The sequence below is a fragment of the Triturus cristatus genome, chromosome 2_1, assembly GCF_964204655.1.
Source record: "Triturus cristatus chromosome 2_1, aTriCri1.1, whole genome shotgun sequence".
NCBI lineage: Eukaryota > Metazoa > Chordata > Amphibia > Caudata > Salamandridae > Triturus > Triturus cristatus.
In genome coordinates, this window is record NC_140581.1 from 512,568,321 (window position 1) to 512,592,415 (window position 24,095).

A 24,095-nucleotide genomic window follows, 5' to 3' on the forward strand; every position below is an offset into this window, starting at 1 on the left:
TGTCATGAATTGTAACAGGACGTGGCCACACGGATTTGTGCGTGTAGGTATGCGACGTGAGGTCCGGTTGTCACATGTGATGTAGGACAACACCTCTGGCCTGCTACCGATTGGGCATTGGACCCTTTTCAATACATGTACGTGTGCCTATGTTGGGGGGTTGTGAGACCGTAGTTAATGTACAATGGGGACCCAGCTAGTACTCACCTCCACAGTCATCCAATTGGCCATGTGTCTCAGGGATACACATACGCATAGATGTCAGTTACCAGGGTGTACCTACATGTGCATAATTGTCCCTACGTCCCGCCATACTTCTATACATAAGTGAACATAGTCAAGACACATATGTGTGTGATTTAGAATGTTTTATTCACATTCAGGTGAGTGACGGAGCTGGAGCTGTACATGGCCATCCAAGCCCACATTACATGGAAGCCCAGCGGTGGGCCAAACAGAGTCCTTTGGGGAATGAAAAGTGATTTGGACGAGGTGGAGTGCAGTCCGCAGCAGGGTTGCTGTGTTATTGTCCAGCAGTGAGGATATGGCAGTCCGTGTCGGGGTCCGGGTGAATGCCGCCGAGTGTTCTGGGGGTCAGTGGGAGGTGTTGTCCCAGGGCATGATGCATAGGTCAGAAGCAGGCAAAGACAGGTCATATGGCGGTGATGGATGCTACTGCCTCCTTCCTCACACAGTAGTTTCCATCCCCATCTTACTCCCCTGATATAGGTTCTATGTCCGGTTTGTCAGGTGTGTGTGGCGGGGTAATGACTGCATCGCTGGGTGCCACTGACACATCAGACTGCGAAGGTGATGGGACTGCATTACTGTGTGCCACTAACACATCAGGGGTTGAAGCTGTATGTGTCAATGTTCCCGCTGCAGCCATCTGTGACAGGCTCAATGGCATCAATGGCAAGATGAGGTACTGCAGGGCATTGAAGTTCTCAGCTACTACTCGCTGGTGTCCAAACGGGCAGCCAGACTTCCAGCCTGCATCTGCTTCATGGTCTCCATTGCCCTCCGCAGCTGTGCCAACTCTTTGCTGTCATCGCTGGTGCCTGTCTGATCAGACAGTTCTTGTATCCGATTAATGGCCCCAGCGAGGTCAGCCAAGGTCTGTGGTGGAGCATGGTGCGTACAGGGGGTGTCTGATAGGGACTGTTCGTGGTCCCTGATGGGACTCAGACACCCATGTATAGCATCGAGTTTGGCTGCCACGAGCTCAAAACCCACCCGCAGCAGATCAGCCAACTCCACCTAGCATGTCCACACACTCTGTTGTAATTCCGTGTCTTGGTCGGGGGGGGGTCCTGGGAGACAGCCGTGGTGGTGTGTGTTTCCTGCTGTATGGTCTGTGACGGTGGTGGGGTCACCTTGAGGCAGCTGGCCTGCCCTGCTCCTGGGGATGGCATGCGGAGGCTGTCCATTATACATTGGAGGGTGTCCTGACATATGTGCAGGTTGTCCTCTTCATCATCACTGATGGGAAGTGTGGTGTGCTCTACACAAGGTGTTTTCTGTCCCTCTGAAATGTAAAGGGGTGATGCAGGTTAACAGTGTTTCACATGTATGTTGAAGGATTGCAGGTGTTTACTCTGATTTCATGTACCCTTCTCCCTTTGAGGCGGGGTGCCTTTGAATTGTGTGCTTTTCGGGGGCTGTATTGTTTTTGACTTGGGTCATATGTGCTCCCTTACCAATTTTGTGGCCTGGTGCATCGTTCGTCTGCTGTGTGTGTTGTGCGGCATGGGTTGTGGGTGCACATGGATATGTCAGAGTGTGACCTGCACCTTTACGGATGTGATCCGCACTGGGACACCTCCATGTCGATTCATGGGCCATGGCATGTATTGTGACTGCAGCCATGCTATCTGTCATGCAGTGTCACTGCTTTCCTGGATTCAGCACATGTGCATGGGAAGGTTGTGATATTGGAGGGGGACCCCTTTGTGCACATAGTGGACGGGGGCCTACTTGGTGTTTCTATGTTTGCTGCAGTGTGCCAAGGCTGTCAGGGACATGTTCCACGATCATTGTGGATGTGCAGTGTGCGCCACATATTAGTGCATGTGTGCCATTGTGCCCAACTCCCCCCGTCCCCCCAGTCCCTGGTCGGTACTCACCCTGTTGCTGTTGAGTCAGGTCGTATCAAGCGCTGTCCATGCCCCCAATTCCTGCCACTGTCTCCACACTGCTGACTGTGGCCACCATTTCCTCCAGCTCATCCAGCTCCTATTGTGTTGCAGGACTCCCACCTCCAGTATCCATTGCTGCATTCCTGTTCCTCCATTGACCTCCTCGACACTCCGATTGCATTGACTTTTGTGACGATGGACTGCCATATTTCCGTTTGTGTTGCCAGTGCCGCAGGGAAGGTGACAAACAGTTGTTGATAGTTTTCTATCACCTCCGTGAAGATGATCCGGTCTTCCTACAGACTGAACCCCGTCTTCCTCTTCCTCTTCTCCTTGCCATTCCATGACCCCGGGGTTCCGTGCTGGTCCTCCGTGGGGCTTGGGGAGTTCGGCATGTCCTCTGCACTTGGTCCGGGTGCATCCATGGTGCTACGCAGTTTGAATTGGTTTTGGTGTTTTTTTTTGCTTCTTTTATAGTGCATTTTCCCGCCAGTCACGTGGGATCTGCAGGCCTGTGGCTGGTTTTCGCTAAATATTTTACCACGATTGGCCTCATCGGATGATTTTTTGCGTTCGTGTTTCGCATTTTTACAGCGTGGCATTGGATTTTGCACGGCCATTTGACACGTTATCTGGTGAATATCACATGCTACTGCCGCGATGTGAATACTTGGTTGGCACGGTGTAATTTTCCTGCGATAGGCTGTGATGTTGAGAGTTGCGTTAGGCTACTCTTGCGGTAGTTATCACACGTTCTTGTGAATATACCCTTTAGTCTTTAATTAGAAGTTTTTTTATGTTAATACATCAAAGTTATAATGAAACTAGTTGTTTTTCCCGCATCAGTGCCTGCATTATCCATCAAAGAAAAATTATAAAATAAACAGTTTCACTTTCTGAAATTAAAGCCTAAACTAATAGGTTGGTAGGAAGTTGGGCATCTTTGAAGAGGGAGGCGGCCCTCAACATACCCCAATATGATGGCTCAGGTTTATCATTGGCGTATGCTACACAGGATCCATCATGAAGGTCCCTGAAGGACTAACGCTCATCCTCCTACGGACATTCTTGTTTGGTGGATCTGTTGCCATGGGCTGGGAAGCGGGTCACATTTCTGCAGATCAGTGGCATGGTAAAAAGACATTCACTGTACACAGTTGCAAAGTAATACTGTCAGAAATACAAGAGAGCAGCACGCCCGTACTTATATTTATTCTTTGCAGTAGGAATTTACTAGTGTGATGCAGCTTAAGCTGGGACATCCCCATTAAAAATACGCAGAGATAGTATCAAATTTTCAGTGGAAATTTGGCTGGATTGCTAATAGAATATTTCACCAAACAATAAGTTGTTTGATTCTGGTTATTAAAGCAGGTACTCATTTTATATTTCTGTGAGCTTCTTATGTTAATATATTTTTTTCGCCATATTTCTTAAAGCCAGGATAAAGGTTACCACTTCCTTATTGAAACATGGACCGGCCTGTGCACTTGTTGACAAAAATCAATTTCTTTCTGTGATAGGTTGTGAATGCTGACATAATGGAAGAGCATAAGGAGTTATGCTGTTATTTAATAATTCTATTTATAGAGAACATTTGTACCTCTGCATCTGCTCTGCTACCACTTATTTTGCAATGCCAAGCCCAGTTGTTGTGAATCATAGGATATAAGCGACATCGAATCCCATAAGATGTTTTAGCTAGCCTTTTTATTAGCATATGCTTAAAATCTTACTTGAAAATTCTCTTACATCCCAATGTACAAAGTTGCGGATAACATTAACATAGTACAGAATGCAAACCTTAGTCCAACGCGTGTCTAGCCTATAAGAAGATCTTGGGTACAATTTCTGGTTCATCTCAAGTATATGCGATATGCCTGAAATTTTCTTCTACAAATCTGGTAGATTTGCTACTAATCTTTCAAATTTTCATAGCACAAATTGGCACAGTTATTCAACTGCACAGTTGTGGCCCCAGTTCAATTGCCAGCCCGCTGATTGACTATAGGTAGGTTTGAAACCTAGGTTCTTCTCTTGTAATGGTGGCTCCTTTGCAAGGAAAGAGTAGTAGAGATGCACAGAGGCAGTGAAAGGGAAAGCAGGCCTTCAATATATACATTAACTTGGGTTCACCGTTTCGAACATGAGGGCATAACTAGAAGTCCCTCGTGCTACCTAGAAAAGGAAAAAAAATACCATCATGGGACAGGAAGATAAATTGCTCACTACCGAGAATGATTTATTGACTCGCCTCCTATTTTCATGTTTCTATACCTGGCTGATTCAACTCAATGAGTGGAAGAATTAAGTGTATTTTGAGATGACTGGAATGGTATTCAGATGGGCTACTCTGCTTCACCCTCTGCAGTTAAAAATGCATGCAAATGACACCCAGATCCATGTCCAGCGAGGGGAGAGGGGTTGGCTTGATGTGACAGAGTAACATCTCGGGATCCCTGGGTATCAGCCTGGAACACTGCCGCCACTGGATGAGTAAAACTACCTATGTCTCCACTTAGTTAACACCGAGGCTGCCCCCTCCCCCAAGTGTAAAGGGCTAGCCACTTTGACATCATGTTTGACACTGAGTGGTACTCCATAGTTCTAGGTAAATGTAATGGCCAAGGCTCAGGAGTCCCCAGATGAGCATGCTAAGTATGTATATCTGATTGCATAGTCCAAACGTTGCCAAAAAGCAGTGGAGCACTGTACAAGGAAACAGTCAGCAAGTGATTCAGGAGGTAACTGGGTTCTGGGAGCAGCAATGTACTGTACTGCACCGTCAGGTATTTTTCTTTAGAGACCTGTATCTTCAGCTCTTTCCTAAAATGAAGCAGGGTTGGGGTCGTCCTAACGGATAGAGGGGTGTTGTTCCAATCCTGGGTGCATAAATTGGGGAAAACTATTGCCTTGTGTTTTATTTTCCACACATCTTTGACTCCAGTTTGATGGTCTCATGTCTGAGGATGTGCTGAGAGCCATTAGATATGGTGAGCGGTATTCGTGCAAGCTCTGTAAATGATGCAGCTTGTTTTGCAGGCTGGCAAAGGGAGCTAGTTAATTTACATCAGGAGGTGGGGGTGGTGTAGTCATATCTCTTCAGGCTATGGATGAGACATGATGCGGCTTGTAAGATGCCCTTTAGATGGGCCTGTGTGGAGTCTGGAAGGCCATGGAGGAGGAAGATGCAAATATATCAGGACTTGAACAGCAGTTCGGATGTCACTTTCCTTGGTAATGAATGCTGCTACGATACTGACTTTCTTTTCTTGGCAACGTGTTCCTTGAGGGTGAGCTTTGTGTCTACGTTGAATCCAAGTGATATTATGTTGGGTGAGAGTTAGGGTTTGAAGCCATCTAGACTCATATCATTAAGATGGATTTGAACTTTTGGGCTTGTTGTTGCTTGTTGCTGTTAGCAAATAACAAGGATTCTGTCTTGCTGTGATTGAGATTTAGGTAATGCTGGTCATCCAGATATGAATGAGAGGTAGGCAATGTTAAGGCATTGGATATCTGAAGAAAAGGCTTGGTAAACCGTGATGGTTTTACTGATAATTAGAGCCCCATAGGTCTCCATATAGAGGTTGACGATGTTAGGGGACGCTGTAGAACCTTGGGAGACTCTGTAAGTGACAGGCTTTTTCTGGCAACTGAAGTTGCTGCTATGAATAAACAGTGTTGGTTTCATAGGTGGGAGTAGTGAATCCTATTCAAGACTTTAGAATGTGGGTGAGTCTTGAATGAGCAATGGTGGTAAAGGCAGCTGAGAAGTCCAGCAGTATGAGGAGGTAAGGGTCATCTTCTTCCGCAGTCAGGAGGACGTCATCTATGATTTGAAATGTAGCTATTTGTGCGCTGCAGGATGAAGTAATGCCAGGTTGCTAGTTGGTCAGGAAATGGTTTGGCTGATGTGATCTTGAAATTTAATGTAGGCTGCTTTTTCAATGAGCCTGCTGATGAAGGGTAGGTGAGTGATGTTCTAGTAGGTGGTGAGGTCATTAAGGACAAGTGTGAGTTTCCTAAGGACAGGAAGGATCTAGCCTGTCTTGAGATCTTCTGGAAAGGTGCTTAGAGAGAGTGAAGCATTGATGAAGAGCAGGGATGAGAAAGCTTCTCTGGAGAAAGGTTTGATGAAGGGCAAGCGCAAGATACTATATTCAAAGGAGGTGTCTTTGAGGGAGTTGAGCGAGATCTGCAAGAGAGCTTCGAAGGGTGACCATTGCAGAATGCTATAAGTAGGCTGCGAGAAAGAGAAAAAGCATGTTTGGTAGTATCAGCATGGTGTTGGATCTTCTGTTTTTTGTCACTGAAGAATAGGCTGATGATACTGCACATGTCTGTGGAGTGTGGGGCAGGAGGGTCTGACAGAGAGTTACTGCAGTGCTTGAGTATTGCCAAGAGTATTTTGCTTCTGTTGGCATCTTCATTGATGGTGGTAGCATAGTAGTTTGTTAAGGCTGATCTGATGAATTGTATTGGATGGAAGCACTTTAGTAGTGGTGGCAGTGTAAGTAAGACATCCTGCCAATTCAATACCAACAATTGTGCAGAATTTATGAGATTTCAAATCATCTTGATATTGTAAAAAATAGTGGACCCAATCCTTCCCAGAATACAAATACAAAAGCTGCAGAGGTTCTTATCAATGCATCAAATATATACTTAACAACACAAGACAAATATAAAGTGGAATGGGATAGCACCTCACTATATCTCCACCCACAGCCCGTGATCCATCCAGTCCTACTTTTTATGCCTCCACAGGTTAAAAGAAAAAGACATGGAGTGGAGTGACGTGCTCCAGCCTGCTAAAATGTATGTCATGAAGCAGTTTAGATGAGCCCCTCAGTATTCAATGAATTGCTAATCTATTTAGAAAGGATCCAAAAATATTTGTCCAGATAACCTGTAGAGAATTCCTTTGAAGATACATTCACACTGTCGGACAAGAAAGGGACAGCACCCACTTCTGAAATACACTACCAAAGACTGGTACAAGAACACTCTGTGACAATCATGAGGCAGCGTTTTTTAATGCATTAAACTCCCAAATAAATCAAAAACATGAATCATGTAAAATCAAGGAGAAAGATCATCCTATGAAAAGAAGAAAGAGCGGTAGGCTATAAACAATGAGAAGGGTAAGCCTCTGGCCGTTAAAGATTGAGTAGGAGTCGAATATGAACTTTCAGAGAGTTTCATTCTTTTTCATGTTTAACGTGCTGTAATTCCAAAATGGGAGTTCAATATTGTTCGCAGTCGATGAATGCACAAACAAGGACTGTTATGTAAATTCCAAAACGTTCCTGAGGGTTGTTGACATTTATGGCCTCATTAGGATGGTGGGCGGATCGCCACAGCCGGCCCGGCGGATCGCCCCTTATCACCCCACCATATTACTATGGTGAGGAGCACCGCAGCGGACGGAAAGACCGTCCACCGCTTTCCCGCCGGTTGGATTTCCGACCGGGCGGAAAAGGACCTGAATATGGTGGTGGTGCCTTGCAGGCACCGCCATCCATATTATAATGTGGCATATTTCATGCCTTTCCATGGCAGAGACTCCGCCATGGAAATGCATGCGGAATTTGCTACGGCGGGCCCCCAGGGGGGTGAAGGGGGCTGCACCATAGATACCCCCCAACATTGGCATGGACAAGGTGGCAGGCACCACGCGGTGCCTGTCACACTCTGTTTGTCAACCAACTCGAAGACATAATTGCTGAAGTACATACAAGATAAGCAGGTTGTGTTTTTTACTGAACATTACTTCCATTGTTCAGAAAAGGTATACACGTGAACTATCTTATTATGGTAGTTGTGTAATTAATTTTAGGTGTGTGTTGTACTGTTTATGGGTGTAAAGGGTGGGAAGTAATTTATTTTTAATTCATGAATAGTTAATTGGTTGTTAATGAATTTTAATTAATTAATTGGTAATTGCGTAATTAATTTTAGGTGTGTGTTTTGGGATTTATAAGGGTAAAGGATGTTAAGTAGTTTATTTATTTTTATTATTAATTGTTTGTTCATTGATATTAAATTAATTAAAATTGTATTATGGTAAATGTGTAATTATTCTTAGGTGTGTGTTGTGGTGTTTATAGGAGTAAAGGGTGGGAAGTAATTTGTGTTTAATTAATTAATATATAGTTGTTAATTAATATTAATTATTTGATATTTATTTTGGGTAATTGTTTATTTTTAGGGGTGTTGACCAAACTTTTAAGGGGGTAAAGGGTGAGTATTAAATACCTTGTAATTACTTTATTATTGTTAATAGTAATAGTTTTTAATTTAAAAATAAGTTTTAATTGTGGTATATTACTTTATAGTTTAACTTAGGTGTGTGTTGTGGATATTATAGTGTTAAAATGTGTGTAGTCAATTAATGTTTAATAATAATATTTTTGTAATTGATTATTAATTATATTAATTATGGAAGTAAATTTCTTTTAAAATGTTGAAGTGTTTTGTTTTTGGTGTGGTGTTATGGGGAGGAATTAAATGAAATACATGTATGTATTAAAACATATTTTTGTTTGTAAATATTTTTCTAGTTTAAAAAAACTTTTTTTAAATGTATTTATTATTTTATTTTATATAATATTTGTAGGTTTTTGTTATATGTAAATAAAGTTATAATATGTTTTCTTTTTATATATTTAATATATTTAATTTGTCATTTTTAAAATATTGTTTATTTATTTTTATGAATTTGTTTAATTTTTAATATATATATATATATTTTATAACTGTTTGAATGTAAATAGTAATTTTTATCTCTCCGCTATCCAACACGTTCCATACTGTTGCACTCACTGGAGTTGGAATAGTAATTTTCACACTTCCGCTATCAAGCACTTTCCCTACTGTTACACTCACTGGAGTTGGAATAGTAATTTTTACCCCTCGGCTATCCCACACTTTCCCTACTGTTGCACTCATTGGAGTGGGAATAGTAAATGTGACCCCTTTGCTATCCAACACTTTCCCTACTGTTGCACTCACCGGAGTGGGAATAAAATGTTTTACCCCTCCGCTATACAACACTTATCCTACTGTTGCATCCAGTGGAGTGGGAATAGTAAATGTTACCCCTCCGCTGTCCAACACTTAACCTACTGTTGTGCTCAGTGGAGTGGGAATAGTAATTTTAACCCCTCCGCTATCTAACACTTTCCCTACTGTTGCACTTTTTGGAGTGGGAATAGTAATTTTTACCCCTCAGCTATCCAACACTTTCCCTACTGTTTCACTCTTTGGAGTGGGAATAGTAATTTTTGCCCCTTCGCTATCTAACACTTTACCTATTGTTGCTCTCACTGGAGTGGGAATAGTAATTTTTACTGCTCCGCTACCTAACACTTTCCCTACTGTTGCACTCACTGGAGTTGAAATAGTAAATTTAATTCCTCCGCTATCCAACACTTTCCCTACTGTTGCACTGATTGTATGGTGAAATTGAAGTTTAAATATATCTTAATAGATTAATGTTTTAATTTGTTAGAGATTTTTTTTATATTTTAAATCATTTATATATATTTTTAATTTTTATATTATTTTAAACTTTTAACATAAATTAAAACTAATAGTTTAGTAAATATATATGTATACATTATTATGTTTGTGTGTTTATTTTATTATTACGTTTATTTGTTATATTTTATTAAAATGTATATTACATTTATTTTGTTAAAATTATATTTAATATTTAATATATTTCTATATATATTATTTAATTTTATATATAAGTAAAATTCGATATTTTATACATCCATATTTTTTACATCTATATTTTTTACATCGATATTTGTTGTCGATATTTTTGTACTTACCTGTTTAAGTATATGAGTCGATATTTTTGTTGTCAATATTTCTTACTCAATATTTTTAACATCGATATTTTTTACATCGATGTTGTGTCAGTGAACCACCCTGCTACCTATCATGTCAGGTCCTCACAAAATAAGAGTGCTAAACTACACCCATAAGGTTACTACAAAAAATGTGTACAGGTTCTGAACTGGGGTGGCGAAGTGAGCTAAAGAAAGATGATAGATTAAAGCCAGATCTGTGAGGGTGAGTGCCTGAAAAGTTTCATCGCTCCGTCCATCATCTTGTGTTTGCTTTGTTTGCCCTAAGTTGGCAGGGTATGCCTAGACATGGGCCTCTTGCTTACTTTGCCACTGGATTCAAGCTAGCCTAGCTGATGAGGGATGAAACCCCAAAACCGGCCCCAGGATGCTTGTTTCCGGTCCAGGGAATGCCTTGCTTGGCAGTTTGGGCAGGACTGTTCCCATGAGGAACAGGGTCAAGACTGATTTGCATATGGCTGGGTTTGAACTGGGGTGGTGAAGTGAGCTAAAGAACGATGATAGATTAAAACCAGATCAGTGACTAGGGGTGAGTGTCTGAAAAGTTTCAGCGCTCCGTCCATCATCTCCTTGTGTTTGCTTTCGGAATGGGAGAAGCCTGACAATAGTCACTCTAGCCTCTGCAAGTGATGCTAAGTGTTCCTGGATTTGTGCAGTAGGTAATGCTCTGGTCAATTTGTGCTCCCTCTTATTCTCCCTGCTGGGTAGAGAGTAATGTTTTAGGCCAGAGCTGCTTGATTTTATGAGAGCATTCCATATTCAATCTGGTCTCCTCTTATGCTCCATGTTGGTCTTGGGGCTTGAGGTGTTTGTTTCTGACCTCTTTGGGCCCCTTTTGTACTCCTTGCAGTACATGGAGTGTGGAGCATTAGACAATACTCATGCTAGTTTCTATGAGTACTCCAGTCGACTCTTGGGTTTGTGGATTAACCTGTGGTCAATATGATTCCCTTCTTTGCTCCCCATTAGGCTTTGGGCTTCAGGGATTAGAAACTGGTCATTTGGTATCCTCTAATCCTGCCTGCTGTGCATGGAAGGTGAAGTGTTGGGCTATAGACACTACACTTGGGTTCCCGTGAATGCTCTCCGCTGGGCCAGGAGTTTGTGGATTAAAGCTTGGTCAGCCTGGTTCCATATAATACTCTCTGCTAGGATTGCGCTTGAGGTCTTAGCACTGCGTCACTTATGGTTTTGCTTAGTACTTCCTGCTTTGTAAAGAAGGTGGAATCTTACCTTATATTCACTTTAGTTTCTGTGACTGATACATGTTGAATAAGGAGCATGTGGTTGAATTCTTGGGCAACCTTACACTTATTCACCCGACTAGGCTTGGAACTTGAGGGGATTGAAACCAAATGTGTTGGCTCCTTTTGGTACTCCAGACTGGGTATGGAGATTAAGGTTTCAGGTGATAGCCACTCTAGCTTCTCTAAATTGGCACCCTTGCGTCTGGAGCTTGTGAATTAAGACTTAGTCACTATAGTTTTCTCCTATGCTCCCTGCTGGATTGGAGTCTGAACACTCTGGGGGCTATTCACAAAGGTAACTTACACTTGTGAGTAATTTACTTATGTAATTTTGAGTAACTTTACTACTTTGAGCTATTCACTTTTGAGTGTAAAGTCACTCAAAAGTTTAGGCTTGCATATCTCCTCCCACCCCTGAAAAAGGGGTTGGAGCCAAATGTATAATTATAAGTTACTAGTGCCCCAAATAAAACTGTAGTAAATCCAGCACCACACATGGCCAACCACTAGTACTGCAACACCCTACCATAAAAATCAATAGTGTGAGAGACTTAAAATAAAACCTGTAGAAAATAATGTTATATTGAATTAAATAATATTAAAATAAAGATAAATAAATATAGTTTAATGTTCAGAAAGTATCTAAAAATAACATATTTATTATTTGATGATAAAATGTAACAACATTTTCTGAATTATAAAAAAGTTAGATTCAATTTTGATAAAATATAACTACGTTACTTTTAATTATCTATACATCACTCTTAATGATTGGTAATGCATAATAAAAATGTGAGTTTAGGTGGAAATGTATTTTTTTTTATTAATGCAATATCATTTTTCTTTAATTATACATTTAGAATACATATATAAACTTAATTTACAATATTATTTAACATAAAAATATATTTACTAACAATTTACAACTTTATTAAACGTTTTACTTTACAACAAGCAGATCTCCACTACTGGGGTGGGGCTGGTCTAGTTTATTATCTTATTTGGTCCCTTTGTTGCTGTACTAGCTCTAGACGTGCCATTTGTGAATAGCAATGGGTTTACTATTTTGTGGGTGGGTACATATCCCTCCATAAATCCTTCCCAAACCTCCTCAACCCCTCTATACTCCCCTTAAGTAGGAAGTACTCCCCCTTTTCCAGCCACTCTCCTGTCCCTCTCCCATTTACTACTAAGGTGCTGATTCCGAGCACTCCGACTGAGTCGGTTCCGGAGTGTTTTCCGACCGAGCCGGACCCCTACAGTCTGACTTAGCAATTACGATGCGCACGTATGCTGTTGGACTCGGTTCAGTCAGACTCCCATAGAAGTCAATGGGAACCAGTTGTACGACACGTACATGCGCTCCCATTGACTGAATGGGTACGTCTCGAACAAGTGCGCCCCTTATAGTGGGTACGCATCGGTGCCATCCGCGCCATACATGCCTGTGTGCGAGTCGTATGGCTGCGGGTGTCGGGGGGGTCCAACGTGGACCCCTGAAGTCTGACTCCGGGAGCTCTTGCGAGCCGGACGCTCCGACTCGATCGAGCTGTCCGATTCGAGCATCCTACTCGTGTGTCGAGAATCGTCTCCATTGCGCACGTTGGTTTGCGTGCGACCGAGTCGGACGGATCGGGTCGGAGCTGGGAGTCGGTCGGAGAATTCGCGCATCTTCGCATCGTATTTCGTTGTATTTCGTCGTCCGGACCCGTGTACGGATCGGTCGGAAAAGAAGCATCGGAATCGGATCCGCTATGGCCAAACCCGATTCGGTGCCCTTCCGACCGAGATCGAAATCGGCCCCTAAATGGTATGCTCACCAGTGGTGGGTGGTATGGGACAGAGGTGGTGAGGTGTGGAAAAAATATATATAAAACTTACCTCAGCATGGCCCTCTCTCTCCGCTGTCGTCCCTCCTCCGCTTCTCTTCCTGACTTCTGGAGGCAGGAAGCACACAGGCTCCCCTAAGCCAATCACGATGCTGCGGTCACCAGCATGATAGAAGCGTCGTGATTGGTCTGAGTGGCCTGGTTCTGCGCTCAGGCAGGGAGAAGGAGCCTATGCATGTTCTCCACCCAGGCTGTGCAATACAGTAGTTGGAGAAAATGCTAAGTGTGCATGACTGTTTGGTTGGCCCAAAACAGCCGGCAAAATCATCATGCGCAATTAAGTGCTCATATTTCCTCTTCCCTGGCTCTGACAGCCCAGCTGTGCCCTCACCTTGCTCCAACTGAAAAAATTATAATAACGTTGTGTTATTATAATTTTGTTTTTCCTTTTTTGCACTGCTGAAAATCAGTGGGGGTCGACGCTTCTCCACCGTAGGGGAGGAGCCGCAGCTGATGCTCATATGTGCAAAAAGATGGGGACCCATGCTATTCCTACATGTATATATGTGAATGACAGGTTTTTTTGTCCAGAACTGCACTGGAGCTCCAGATACTTGTTAAGTCCTTTGTGGCCTTCATGGATGATTTGTATTAGTCCACTAATTTCACGAAATCCTTAGTGCTGGTGGCGGGCCCGAAGTATACAAAAGCATGGAGGTTTGGAGCAAAGGAACATGACTTATCTAGGCTGCTGTTCGAAAAAACTGTCTTGAAATCGCTCACTGCAGTCTCTGGATTTGCCTCTCAGCTGGGTAAGAAACCTTTGGGGCAATCCTGAAATTATACCAGGCAAAATGTGCATCTATGGTGTATTATGGAGGGACGTATGGGGTTATAAGGACATCTCGCAACCTACACATTATGAAAACAAATTTTGCAGGCCATCGTTATGTGTCCGCTAGAGTGCCCCCTCGTATAATGTTTGGCAAGAGTTGGGACTTAACGACCTAGCTGATGTTTTTTGACTTATCTCTCTCTTGAGAAGACTCACTGTTTGGGTGAGGCCTAAAAGCAAATTAAGCAAGAACTAATGAATTAAGTCTTAGTTGTCTGACTTCCTATAATCTACCATGCTGGATTGGAGTTTTTATACTAAGGATGATTATTGTGAAAACTTTAACTATACTTGTGGGAAGTATGCACATACTTTGGTACACAATAGAGACTTTAGAGTTTTTTTATATGTATGCTGGCTCTAGCGTTTTACTTTACAGAACTTGTCACTCATGTTTTCATGTTCGATAAGGTCCATAAGTTGACTGGTTCTTGTCATATTCCTTTATTCTCTATCCTCATTCTTGGTATAGCATTGATTATTTTACTCCTCTTCAGGGTTCTTCTAAGGAGAGTGATAGACCGTCTAACTAATTTTAACTTTTGTTTGGCTGTATCGTTGTGGGGCATCTGGATGGCTTAAACTGATTGCTTCATAGATCATTCACATAGTTTCGTTTTGCTGAAGATGATTTACTACTGGGCTCTGTGGTGACTTCTTTGGTGGGGCTTTGGTTGCTGACCATTGTTCCCTGATTGTTGTCTAATATTGGCTTTTTATTCTTGGTGATGTTAGTCTTTTTTGGGTATGTTCTCAGATTTGACCTTGGTTTCATAAGGTATTTTTTACTAGGTAGCAGGGTGGTAATTCTGTTTATTTTTTATTATAGTTTTTTTCTTGACTCATGCAGACTCTCTATTCAGTTCCAGTCAAGGGCTGGCTTTTCTGGGCTTTTATTGATGGCTTATTGGTGTGGCTCAGTCAGGATGGGGTTTTGTCCAGGTTTTACTCTCTGTTTCACCATGGTCCTGAGTATGGAGTTATCACTCATTTGTTTCAGGTTCTGTAACTATTGTGTCCCTTCCAACATTACATTTGTGATACTGTTTTACCAAAGGTTAAAACAGTACCCTTTGTTACTAACCTATGTTAGTAATGATTTGGTCACAAGATTAGTTCTCTGATACATCGCCGATTATAAAGTCCTGGGAGGAGGAAGGATTGACGACATAAAGTGCAGATTAATTTCCAGTGATCTTCATTACTCCAATTATCCTTCCTTGTCACTTTACTTATGGACCTTCATCTCTTCCATGATCTCCTCGATCCCTAATGCTTGGGGATTGCAGGATCATCTTGGGTCTCGGCTTCCGTTAGGGATGCTTATGAGGAGGAGCCTGACAGGAGGGGAGTGTGAGGAGGCCAATTTCAAGTTTGCTAGGTCAGTGGTATCTGGGAGGAAGTGGACACACTTTAATTAGTAAGTACTGGGATAAGAAACCATGATCGGAGTAATGAAGATTACGGGTAAGTAATTGGCATACCCCTTTGGATTCTCAATTTGCCAGGTAACTACTGTTTTTGTCCTGATTAGGAATTCCGCCCTACTCATAATGAGGGTCTATGGGTGGAGCGGTAAAAACTGGAGAAGTTTCTTGAAGGGTGTCTTCGACAGAGAGAAATGTGCTTTTCATCGTGCAATATCCATCCTTGAGTAGGGGGAACAAATTAAGCTCTCTTCAGAAAGAAAGCTGACTACTTTCAAGTAAAGATGAAGCCAGTTACTCCATCAAAAATTCCTTAGATCTATAATAATCTGATCGCTGTGAAGTGTATGTGTGCCATTTGCAGGAGGGCATGCACTCTGCCTTCTGCTGCCTGGGTACAGACAGACTGCAGGCTCAGCTATTCCCCTCACATTCGGTTTAATGTAAGAAGGCGGTTCTGTAATGTGGTTTTAGTGGCAGAATACTACAAATACGCACTGGCCAGAGGAGAAGAAGGCTTGAGAGGTGGGATCTAGGAGAACGAATGACACAAAGAATGACGACTTTGTGAGTTGAAAGGTTTTGCACCAAGCAAAGGGAGTTGAGGTACACATGACATGATTGAATTTGGTGATGAGCTTGAGGGAGCGGTAATACAAGAGTTGAGGGCTAACACCCGAAACTAGGTATCGGAGTTTAGCATCATAATATGTATTTGTCCCGGTATGCTTAAACCTTGAAGCTAGGAAAGCATCATGGACCTGTGTGGTTGTGAGCTACCCATATATTATAAGTAATAAACTGTAACTGAGTGTAAACAGAGAATAGTTATTCACTTCACAGTTCCCACCCGTGAGCACTTGACATCAGAAAGTCCCCGAAAGTTTCTATTTTTCGTAAACTGTGCAGTTGGGGTGTTTCATAGTTTGGATGTGAGTATAATAAGCGTATGTTCAAAGCAGGATATCTGTAAAACATTTTGAACTGCGGATGTCAATAAATGTTGCCTTGTTATACCGCCGATACGGTACTAACGCTCCCCGTCTTGTTTCCATGGCAGCTGCTGTCCTTGAATCAGTGTCCTTGGACAGGGCAGGTACTGAAAGCCCTCAGACTGCAGAGACAGCAGAAATGTCTCCCTGTAGATCTCCCTCCACCCCACGACACCTACGATACCGCCAAGCAGGGGGTAAGTACAGCAAAGATGCGCAAAGAACTGCGACTGTGGCAAAGTGGTATGGCATCGCATGTGCCAGAATATGTTGAATAATTCAGCAAGTATGTGGTATGGTTATGACATCTATATTATGTACAGTGAGCTATTAAATTATTCTAAACATCAATTGTACTTGTCAATTCCAATTGCCTTCCTTGCCACAGTATGAACAATTGTATCACCAATTTGTGATATTTGATGCAAGCCTTTTTTTCTAAAATAGCCGATTGCACATTGTCCTGTACCCTTTGGTGTGTTTGTCAATCGGCACCAAGCTGGGCGCTTCATTTTTTCAGTCATGTACACCTTTTTATTGTGCAACACCCTCAAAAAGGTCAAGAGAATTGCAAGCCCTCTCTACCACAAGAAGGGAATATATATATTATTTCAAAAGTAAATCTCTGGCCTTCATCGAAGAAAAAAGGGAAGGATGAAGAGAGAGAAACACAGCTTCTGATGCTGTTATCACAAGTATTCTGGGAGCAGACAGGACCCCACAGGACCGGGAGTATTCAAATCCACATTTAAGAACTCTGGTTCCCAACTTAGTTATCATAAAAGGAACACAAAGTGAGCCAGAACATCAAACCCCTGTCCACCTGTAACAGTGGTTTGTGTGCAGTGTTGGATGACTCTTGCTTAGTAGAAGGCTTCTACACAATTTATTTTTTACTCTAAGGACTAGATACCTCTCCAGATTCTGGCCTGCTTTCTCCGTCTACCATGGCTCCAGAGGAGGGAGCATCATACACTATGGTGGTGGGAAGGGCAGCTGAGGTCCTGGACCTTCAGCTCCTTTCTTTGGCAGTCAAGTCTAATATTTTGACTGAGGTCCTGCAGTCAGGTGTTTCCTCCTTAAAACCCTTCCTGCCCTTCAACAAGGCCTTACTTGATGTCCTACTGGGAACCTGGTCCAAGCCCAGCGCAGAGGCTCCTGTGAAAAGGACAATCACCCACTGCCATTGCCCTGTACCGGGGGACCCAAATTTCCTCACCAACCACCCTACCCCCAGAGAGCTTGGTGGTCCAAGCCTCTACCTCCCACAGTGCATTCCCTTCCGCACAAGGAATCCAAGAGGCTGGACAGTTGGGATAAGAAAATGCTTTCTTCTGCCAGCCTTGCATTGTGGTCAGTGAACACTGAATACCTATTGGGCTGTTACTCCCACTCCCTCTGGAAAACGGTTGCACTAGTGCTGCCACAGGTCCCGGAGGAGACCCGGGTCATTCTCTCCCAAGCAGTATCAGATGGGAGAGATGTGGCAAAGATCGCTATTTGTTGCAGTCTCAACACTACTGACTTGCTGGGCAGAGCAATTTCATCTATGGTGGCTCTTCGACGCCACGCCTGGTTGAGGACTCCTGGGTTTTCAGGGAATGTCCAGGAATCCCTCATGGGCATGCCCTTTAATGGCACCCGTCTCTTCAGGGACAACTCAGACATGGCGCTGGAGTGCTTTAAGGACTCATGGGCTATGGCCAAGTCCTTGGGCCTCTCAGTGGCCACACATCCCCCGTCTGCCTTACAGCCCTTTCGTGACTACAAAAGATGCTTTATGCCACGCCAACCACACCCCAGCCACAAGACTGCACAGGTTCAGCAACCTCAGCGTGGCCATGGACGCGGCTCATTGCAACCCATGGGTCAGGTGGCCAGAGGTTGGGTCAGACCACCTGAGCCTATAAACCTTTATAGTCCGACCCATCCAGATCATGGGCAGCAGGTTGGTGGCAGGATCAGCCATCACCTCCACCACTTGCAGACATCACTTCAGACAGATGGGTTCTCCAGGTAATCCAAAGGGGCTACTCCTTCCTGTAGGAAGCTGGCTCTGTATATACTCTACCAAAGTAAGGTATAGTGTGCACAGAGTTCACTGGATCCCCAGAGGCTTTACAGAGGCTAAAGTAGATAATACATTACTGTCTTTTGTGGTAGAGTGGTTGAGCAAGTAGGCTGATCAGGGTGCTGTGTTAAGCATTTGTTGTACACACTCAGGCAAGGAATGGTTACACACAAAACTGAATCCAAGACCAATTGTTTGTACAAAGATATAACTTTGTTACTTTTATTTTAGAACCAAGGACATCTCAGTTGCAGAGAAGTATCCGTTTCAAATTAGCAATAATTTCAAGTACAGTAGAAATGTAGTTTGCAAAAGCAATAGGAATATTGTACAATGATAATGAAAATACTTTGTGGTGTCAATCAACAATAGCAGTAACTTAGCAGTTGTAACAGATAGACATTTAGTGCAATGTTAAGAAATGCAATGCAATCCAATGGGAGGAAAACAGTTATGCACAGTTACAGGTAAGTACTCGACTTACACATCCAGTCTTTGGGGGTTTAGACCAACACTCAACAAGGGTCAGATCAAGGTAGATACTGCATCACCAGCGGCACTGGGGCGGCCAGGTGCAGAGGTCACTTGACCCAATGTTAGTCAGTGGAGACAGGGGGCACCCACAGAGGTACTGGTTGCAGGTAGGTATCAGCAGTTTTATGGCCTTGTCCTAGAGGTTTAGGAAAGTACAGGGAGGACCAGAAGGCAGCACCAGCCATACACCACCAGCAGCACAGGGGCAGCCGGGTGCAGGGTGCAAATCAGCATCGGGCACCCAATGCAAGCAGGGTGCCCGATGCTGTACTTTTGGTCGCACAAAGAGGCTGCAAGCTCAGACCAGGGGGCTAGATGAAGGTGACGAACAGCTGGGCAGGCAAGTAGAGGTGTCAGTGGACACCAGTGCACGCTCAGCTGAGCTCCCCAAAGTCAGGGGCTGAGAATGCAGGGGTGCCTTTGGACATAGGAACTTCTTTACTGGAGCCGGTCGCGGTCAGGGGGACCCTTCACGATGAGGCTGCAGGCATCTTTGTGGAGTCCAGGAGATGTCAGCCACTGATGGTTTTGAGGTGAGTATTGCTGGGGAAACTTCACTGGACAGGTGAGCCACTCACACTCAGGCCGTGGGCATCAGGTGCAGAGTGGGCAGGCATCACTGTTCCAGCTAGATCCGGAGTCCTTGGAGTGAGTTTCTTGTGCACAGCTCCACTGTCCTCGGGAGATCTGGTCTTTGTTGAAGATCAGGCAGTCTTCCTTGGGTTCTGGAAGTCACTGGTTGAAGGACAGATGTTGTCTTCTTTGCAGGGTCTTCAAGCAGGAGACAGGATGGTAGAGCTGTGGCCAAATCAGTAGTCGTCTATAGGCTTAGCTGCACAGTGTCTTCTTCGCACTTACTCTTCTTCTTAGGTCACCTTAAATCTGAGGATCAGGGTTCAGGTATACCCATAAATACCAAATGTAGGGGTGTTACAGGTACTCGCAGGTAGTTGGGCTATTTGCCTTCAGGGTGACTACATCCTTTGTATGTTCTCTCCCCGGCATCCCCTATACAACCCCATACAACCCATAACAAAGAGCAAGAAGCCTTTGAGGCTCACCACCCTGAATGCTCTTCCTTTTTGGGGGTAGGTGAGAAGCACAGCCACCCCAAGGAGGCTTTGTTTATGACCCATGAGAGCACAAGACTCCAACCTCAGAGGGTCAGAAACAAGTCTGGACGTTGCAGGCTAGTGCAGACCAGTCAGCTGCACAGTAGAAAGTTGGTCATTTTTCAGGGGGCATCTCTAAGATGCCCTCTGAGTGCATGTTACAATAAATCCATCACTAGCATCAGTGTGGGTTTATTGTTCTGAGAAGTTTGATACCAAACTTCTTAGAATTCAGTAAAGCCATCATGGAGCTGTGGAGTTCATAATGACAAACTCCCAGCCCATTTACTCAATATGTCTTTACTGCACTTACAATGACTTAGAGTGTCTTTGGGGTATATTGCTCATTTAGCTATGCCCTCACTTATGGTATATTTCACGCTGCTCATAGGGCTGTGAGGCCTGGTAGAGGGGTGACTTACCACAGGCAGTGTTTGTGGGCATGGCACACAGGGATGTGTGCCATTTCAACTCTTAGGTTTTGTCTGCACCCAAAGCACACAATCTGCAATGGCAGTGTATATGTGTTAGGTGAGGTGTCTCTGAGGATGGCACAATACATGCTGCAGCCTTTAGAGACCCTCTCTGGTCACAAGGCCCTTGGTACCAGTGGTACCTGTTACAGGGGACTTATAGGTAGACCAGAGGTATGCCAATTGTGAAAACACAGATACCGTTTTGAGAAAGAATACAGGCACTGGCAACCTGTTTTGCAGTGACCCAGTGCGCATTCAGTCAAAGTGCATCAGAAATCAGGCAAAAAGTGGGGGGTAACCATTCACAAAGGGGCTCTTTCCTAAACCTCCCCTTCAAGAATGTCCCTCCCTCCATGCCTCCAACTTATGACCGGCTGACTCAGGATCACCTGATTTTGCTTAAGGAGGAAGTAATGACTCTCTTGGCCAAGGTATCCATAGAGAGGGCTCCGGCACCAGAAGTAGGCTGTGGTTGGTATTCCCGCTACTTTCTGTTCCCAAAAAAGGAAGAGGGTCTTTGTCCTATCCTAGATCTACGAGCCCTCAATTACTTCTTCAAAAAGGTAAAGTTCAAGATGCTCACTGTAGCTAAGGTCTTGTCTGCCCTAGACCCAGGAGACTGGATGGTAGCGTTGGAGTTCCAGGACCCCTGTTTTCTCATAAAATACATAGGATCTGCGTGTTTGTTGGACAACATAAACTAAGAGATTGGTGTCTAGACTGATTGCGGACACCCCCACAGGATATGTCATTCTGTAGACCAGCTAGCTCACAGTGCCACCATAAGCCCCCTAACCTTACCAAGGAGTGAATAGTTTCTGGCAACCATCGAATATGGCAACCCTTTACCCTTCAGGGATCGTGAAAACAGAACAGTACTTTTCGTGTAGTCAATCGTGCTCACTTAGTCTTAGAGAGATACACAGAATAAACATTGGGGACGTTTTAAAAAAGCATTTATTGAACCAGCATCATTGTAGTTTAAAACATGTTTGCTGCGACAATTATTAGACAGAAGCAAATGTAATAGATTACAAGCACCAACAGAGTAAATAGAAGGTAGAATTTTACCACAGTGCTAAAACAGTGAAATATGTGTAGGCATATAAACATGACAGTAATCAAGCGTACTCCTACAATGTGGACCCTACATAAGTGTACCTAGCATGTATGTGGGTGTAAAGCCAAGAATCCCCTAGGAAAAAGCCAACCCCATTACCTGATGGGAGAGAATGAAGGACCCTGTCCTGGTCACGAGTTGGACACCACGCAAGGTATGTCAGACCGCTGTGTGTAGAAGCTTCAGGGTGCAGGGATCTCAGTGTCTTGTGTCAGCATGGAAGCATCTCCTCTAGTTACCTAGTGAAGGTGCGATTCTTTTATACTACAAAGATAACTTTGGGGTTCCTACCACAATCAATATGTTGAGAGTACGATTATGTAAATAAGCCTAAATCAATAATTATACCTATGCAAAGTAGCTCTGTCGCCCTAGGATGAAGATAGCCATGACTTTCGTACAGGGTATGTTAATCCTGTTATGTACGTCATGTGCAGGGGATTTTACTAAGAATCCTCATGCATAATAAATAAGACTAGTTTCAAAGAAACCAATCAACATTTATTCAGCACATACCTGGGTAAAAGGTCAGTGCTAGAGCCATTATGCAGCACAAGATAGGACACATGTAGGTAAAAGGTTACTTTGATACTTAGACTTAGGTTGGGGAATATAGCACCATCTTGCCTGCTCATTGGCGGTTTACAGTAGGACATGAGCACTTTCAGTTCACCGTGCTCCCCTTTGGCCTTATCAGCGCTCCTTGTGTTTTCACCAAGGTGATGGCGGTGGTCGCAGATCATCGGTGCCAGACTTCCCCTAACTCGATGACTGACTATGGTGAACCTCCTGCATTTGCTGGGTATCACTATCAACGTGCCAAAGTCACAACTGACTCCCTCGGAGATGCTTGCTTTCATCAGAACTGTTCTGGACACAGTGCAGTTTCGGGCTCATCCTTCCGAGTGTCGGGTCCAGTATATTCAGGCTGTGATACTGATGTTTCAGCCTCTATCCTGGATTTTGGTGAGAATGACTCTGAGGCTGCTGGGTGTCATGGCCTCCTGCATCCTGCTAGTGACACATGTGAGATGGCATATGTGAGCTCTGCATTTTGACTTGAAGTTCTCCAATGTGGTCCAGATATCAGAGGGAACTGCACAGGACCTGCAGTGGTGGCTGACCAACCACAACTGGGTCAGATGCAAACCCCTCTCATTTTCCCAACCAGACAACACAGTAGTGACAGATGCATCACCCGTTGGATGGGGCGGCCATGTGGGAGAGGTGGAGATCATAGGACTGTAGTCTCCAGCAGAATCCAGACTCCACACAAACTTGCTGGAGCTCCGAGCGATTCACTTGGCATTGAAAGCCTTTCTTCCTTCAATCAAGGGACAGCTAGTTCAAGTTTTCACGGACAACACCACCGCCATGTGGTACTGCAACAAACATGGTGGGCTGGGGTTGCGGACCCTTTGTCATGAGGCGCTGGGTCTCTGGACATGACTGGAACAGCAGGGCATATCCCTGGTGGTTCAATACCTGGCAGGTTCTCTGATCGCCAGGGTGGACAAACACAGCCATCAATGCCTAGCGAATCACGAATAGCGTCTCCATCTGTAGGTGGTGCAAGGTCTCTTTCAACAGTGGGGAGAGCCTTGGTTAGATTTGTTCGCCTCTGCCGAGAAAGCACAGTGTCAGCAGTTTTGTATGCTGGAGTTTCCAAGGCGGCTCTCACGCGGAGGCGCTTTTCACCTCAAGTGGAGCTCAGGCCACCTATATGCCTTTCTGCCCATACCACTCCTGTCCAGAGTGCTCAAGAAGATCAGAAGCGACAAGGCCTAAGTCATTCTTGTGGCTCCAAACTGGGCATGGAGAGTCTGGTATTATCCTGAGCTTCTCCAATTAAGCATCGATCCTCTGATCACGCTGCCTTTTCGGGAGGATCTTCTGTCGCAGCAGCAGGGGAGGGTCCTTCACCCGAACCTGTCAACTCTACGCTTTCTTGTATGGAAATTGTGTGGCAACAGTTGATAGCATTTGACCTTCTTCCCAAAGTTTGCAATGTTATTTTGGTGGCAAGGCAGCCCTCCACCAAGACCATGTACGCCTGCCAGTGGGACAAATTTGTAAAAGATTGTACAGAAAGGTCTATTGATCCTCTTTCTGCTTCCCTCTCTCAAGGTTTGCTTTTTATTTTGACCCTTTCCCAGCAGAGCGCTGCACTGGCCACTCTCAAAGGTACCTTACAGCCCTGTCTGACTTCCTGAGGCTGCCAGACCAACCCTCATTATTGAAATCTCCCATTGTAAATAGATTCCTCAAACTCCTTGCGCATATGTTCCCACCTGCCCCTTTCATTATGCCTCAATGAGACCTTAATTTAGTTTTTCACCTTCCTGATGTGTGCTCCATTCAGGCCTCTGCA

The 24,095-nt window shown here is 44.1% G+C and overlaps 1 protein-coding gene across 2 annotated transcripts in view; it reads left to right on the plus strand.

Moving 5' to 3' along the window:
- RASGRF2 (Ras protein specific guanine nucleotide releasing factor 2) overlaps positions 1–24,095 on the plus strand; it is a 2,022,215-nt gene that overhangs the window by 1,400,835 nt on the left and 597,285 nt on the right. For both annotated transcript variants that reach the window (XM_085632406.1, XM_085632407.1), the window contains exon 16: positions 16,480–16,608. In XM_085632406.1, the coding sequence (XP_085488532.1) occupies positions 16,480–16,608 (129 nt within the window). The remainder of the gene's footprint in view (positions 1–16,479; positions 16,609–24,095) is intronic.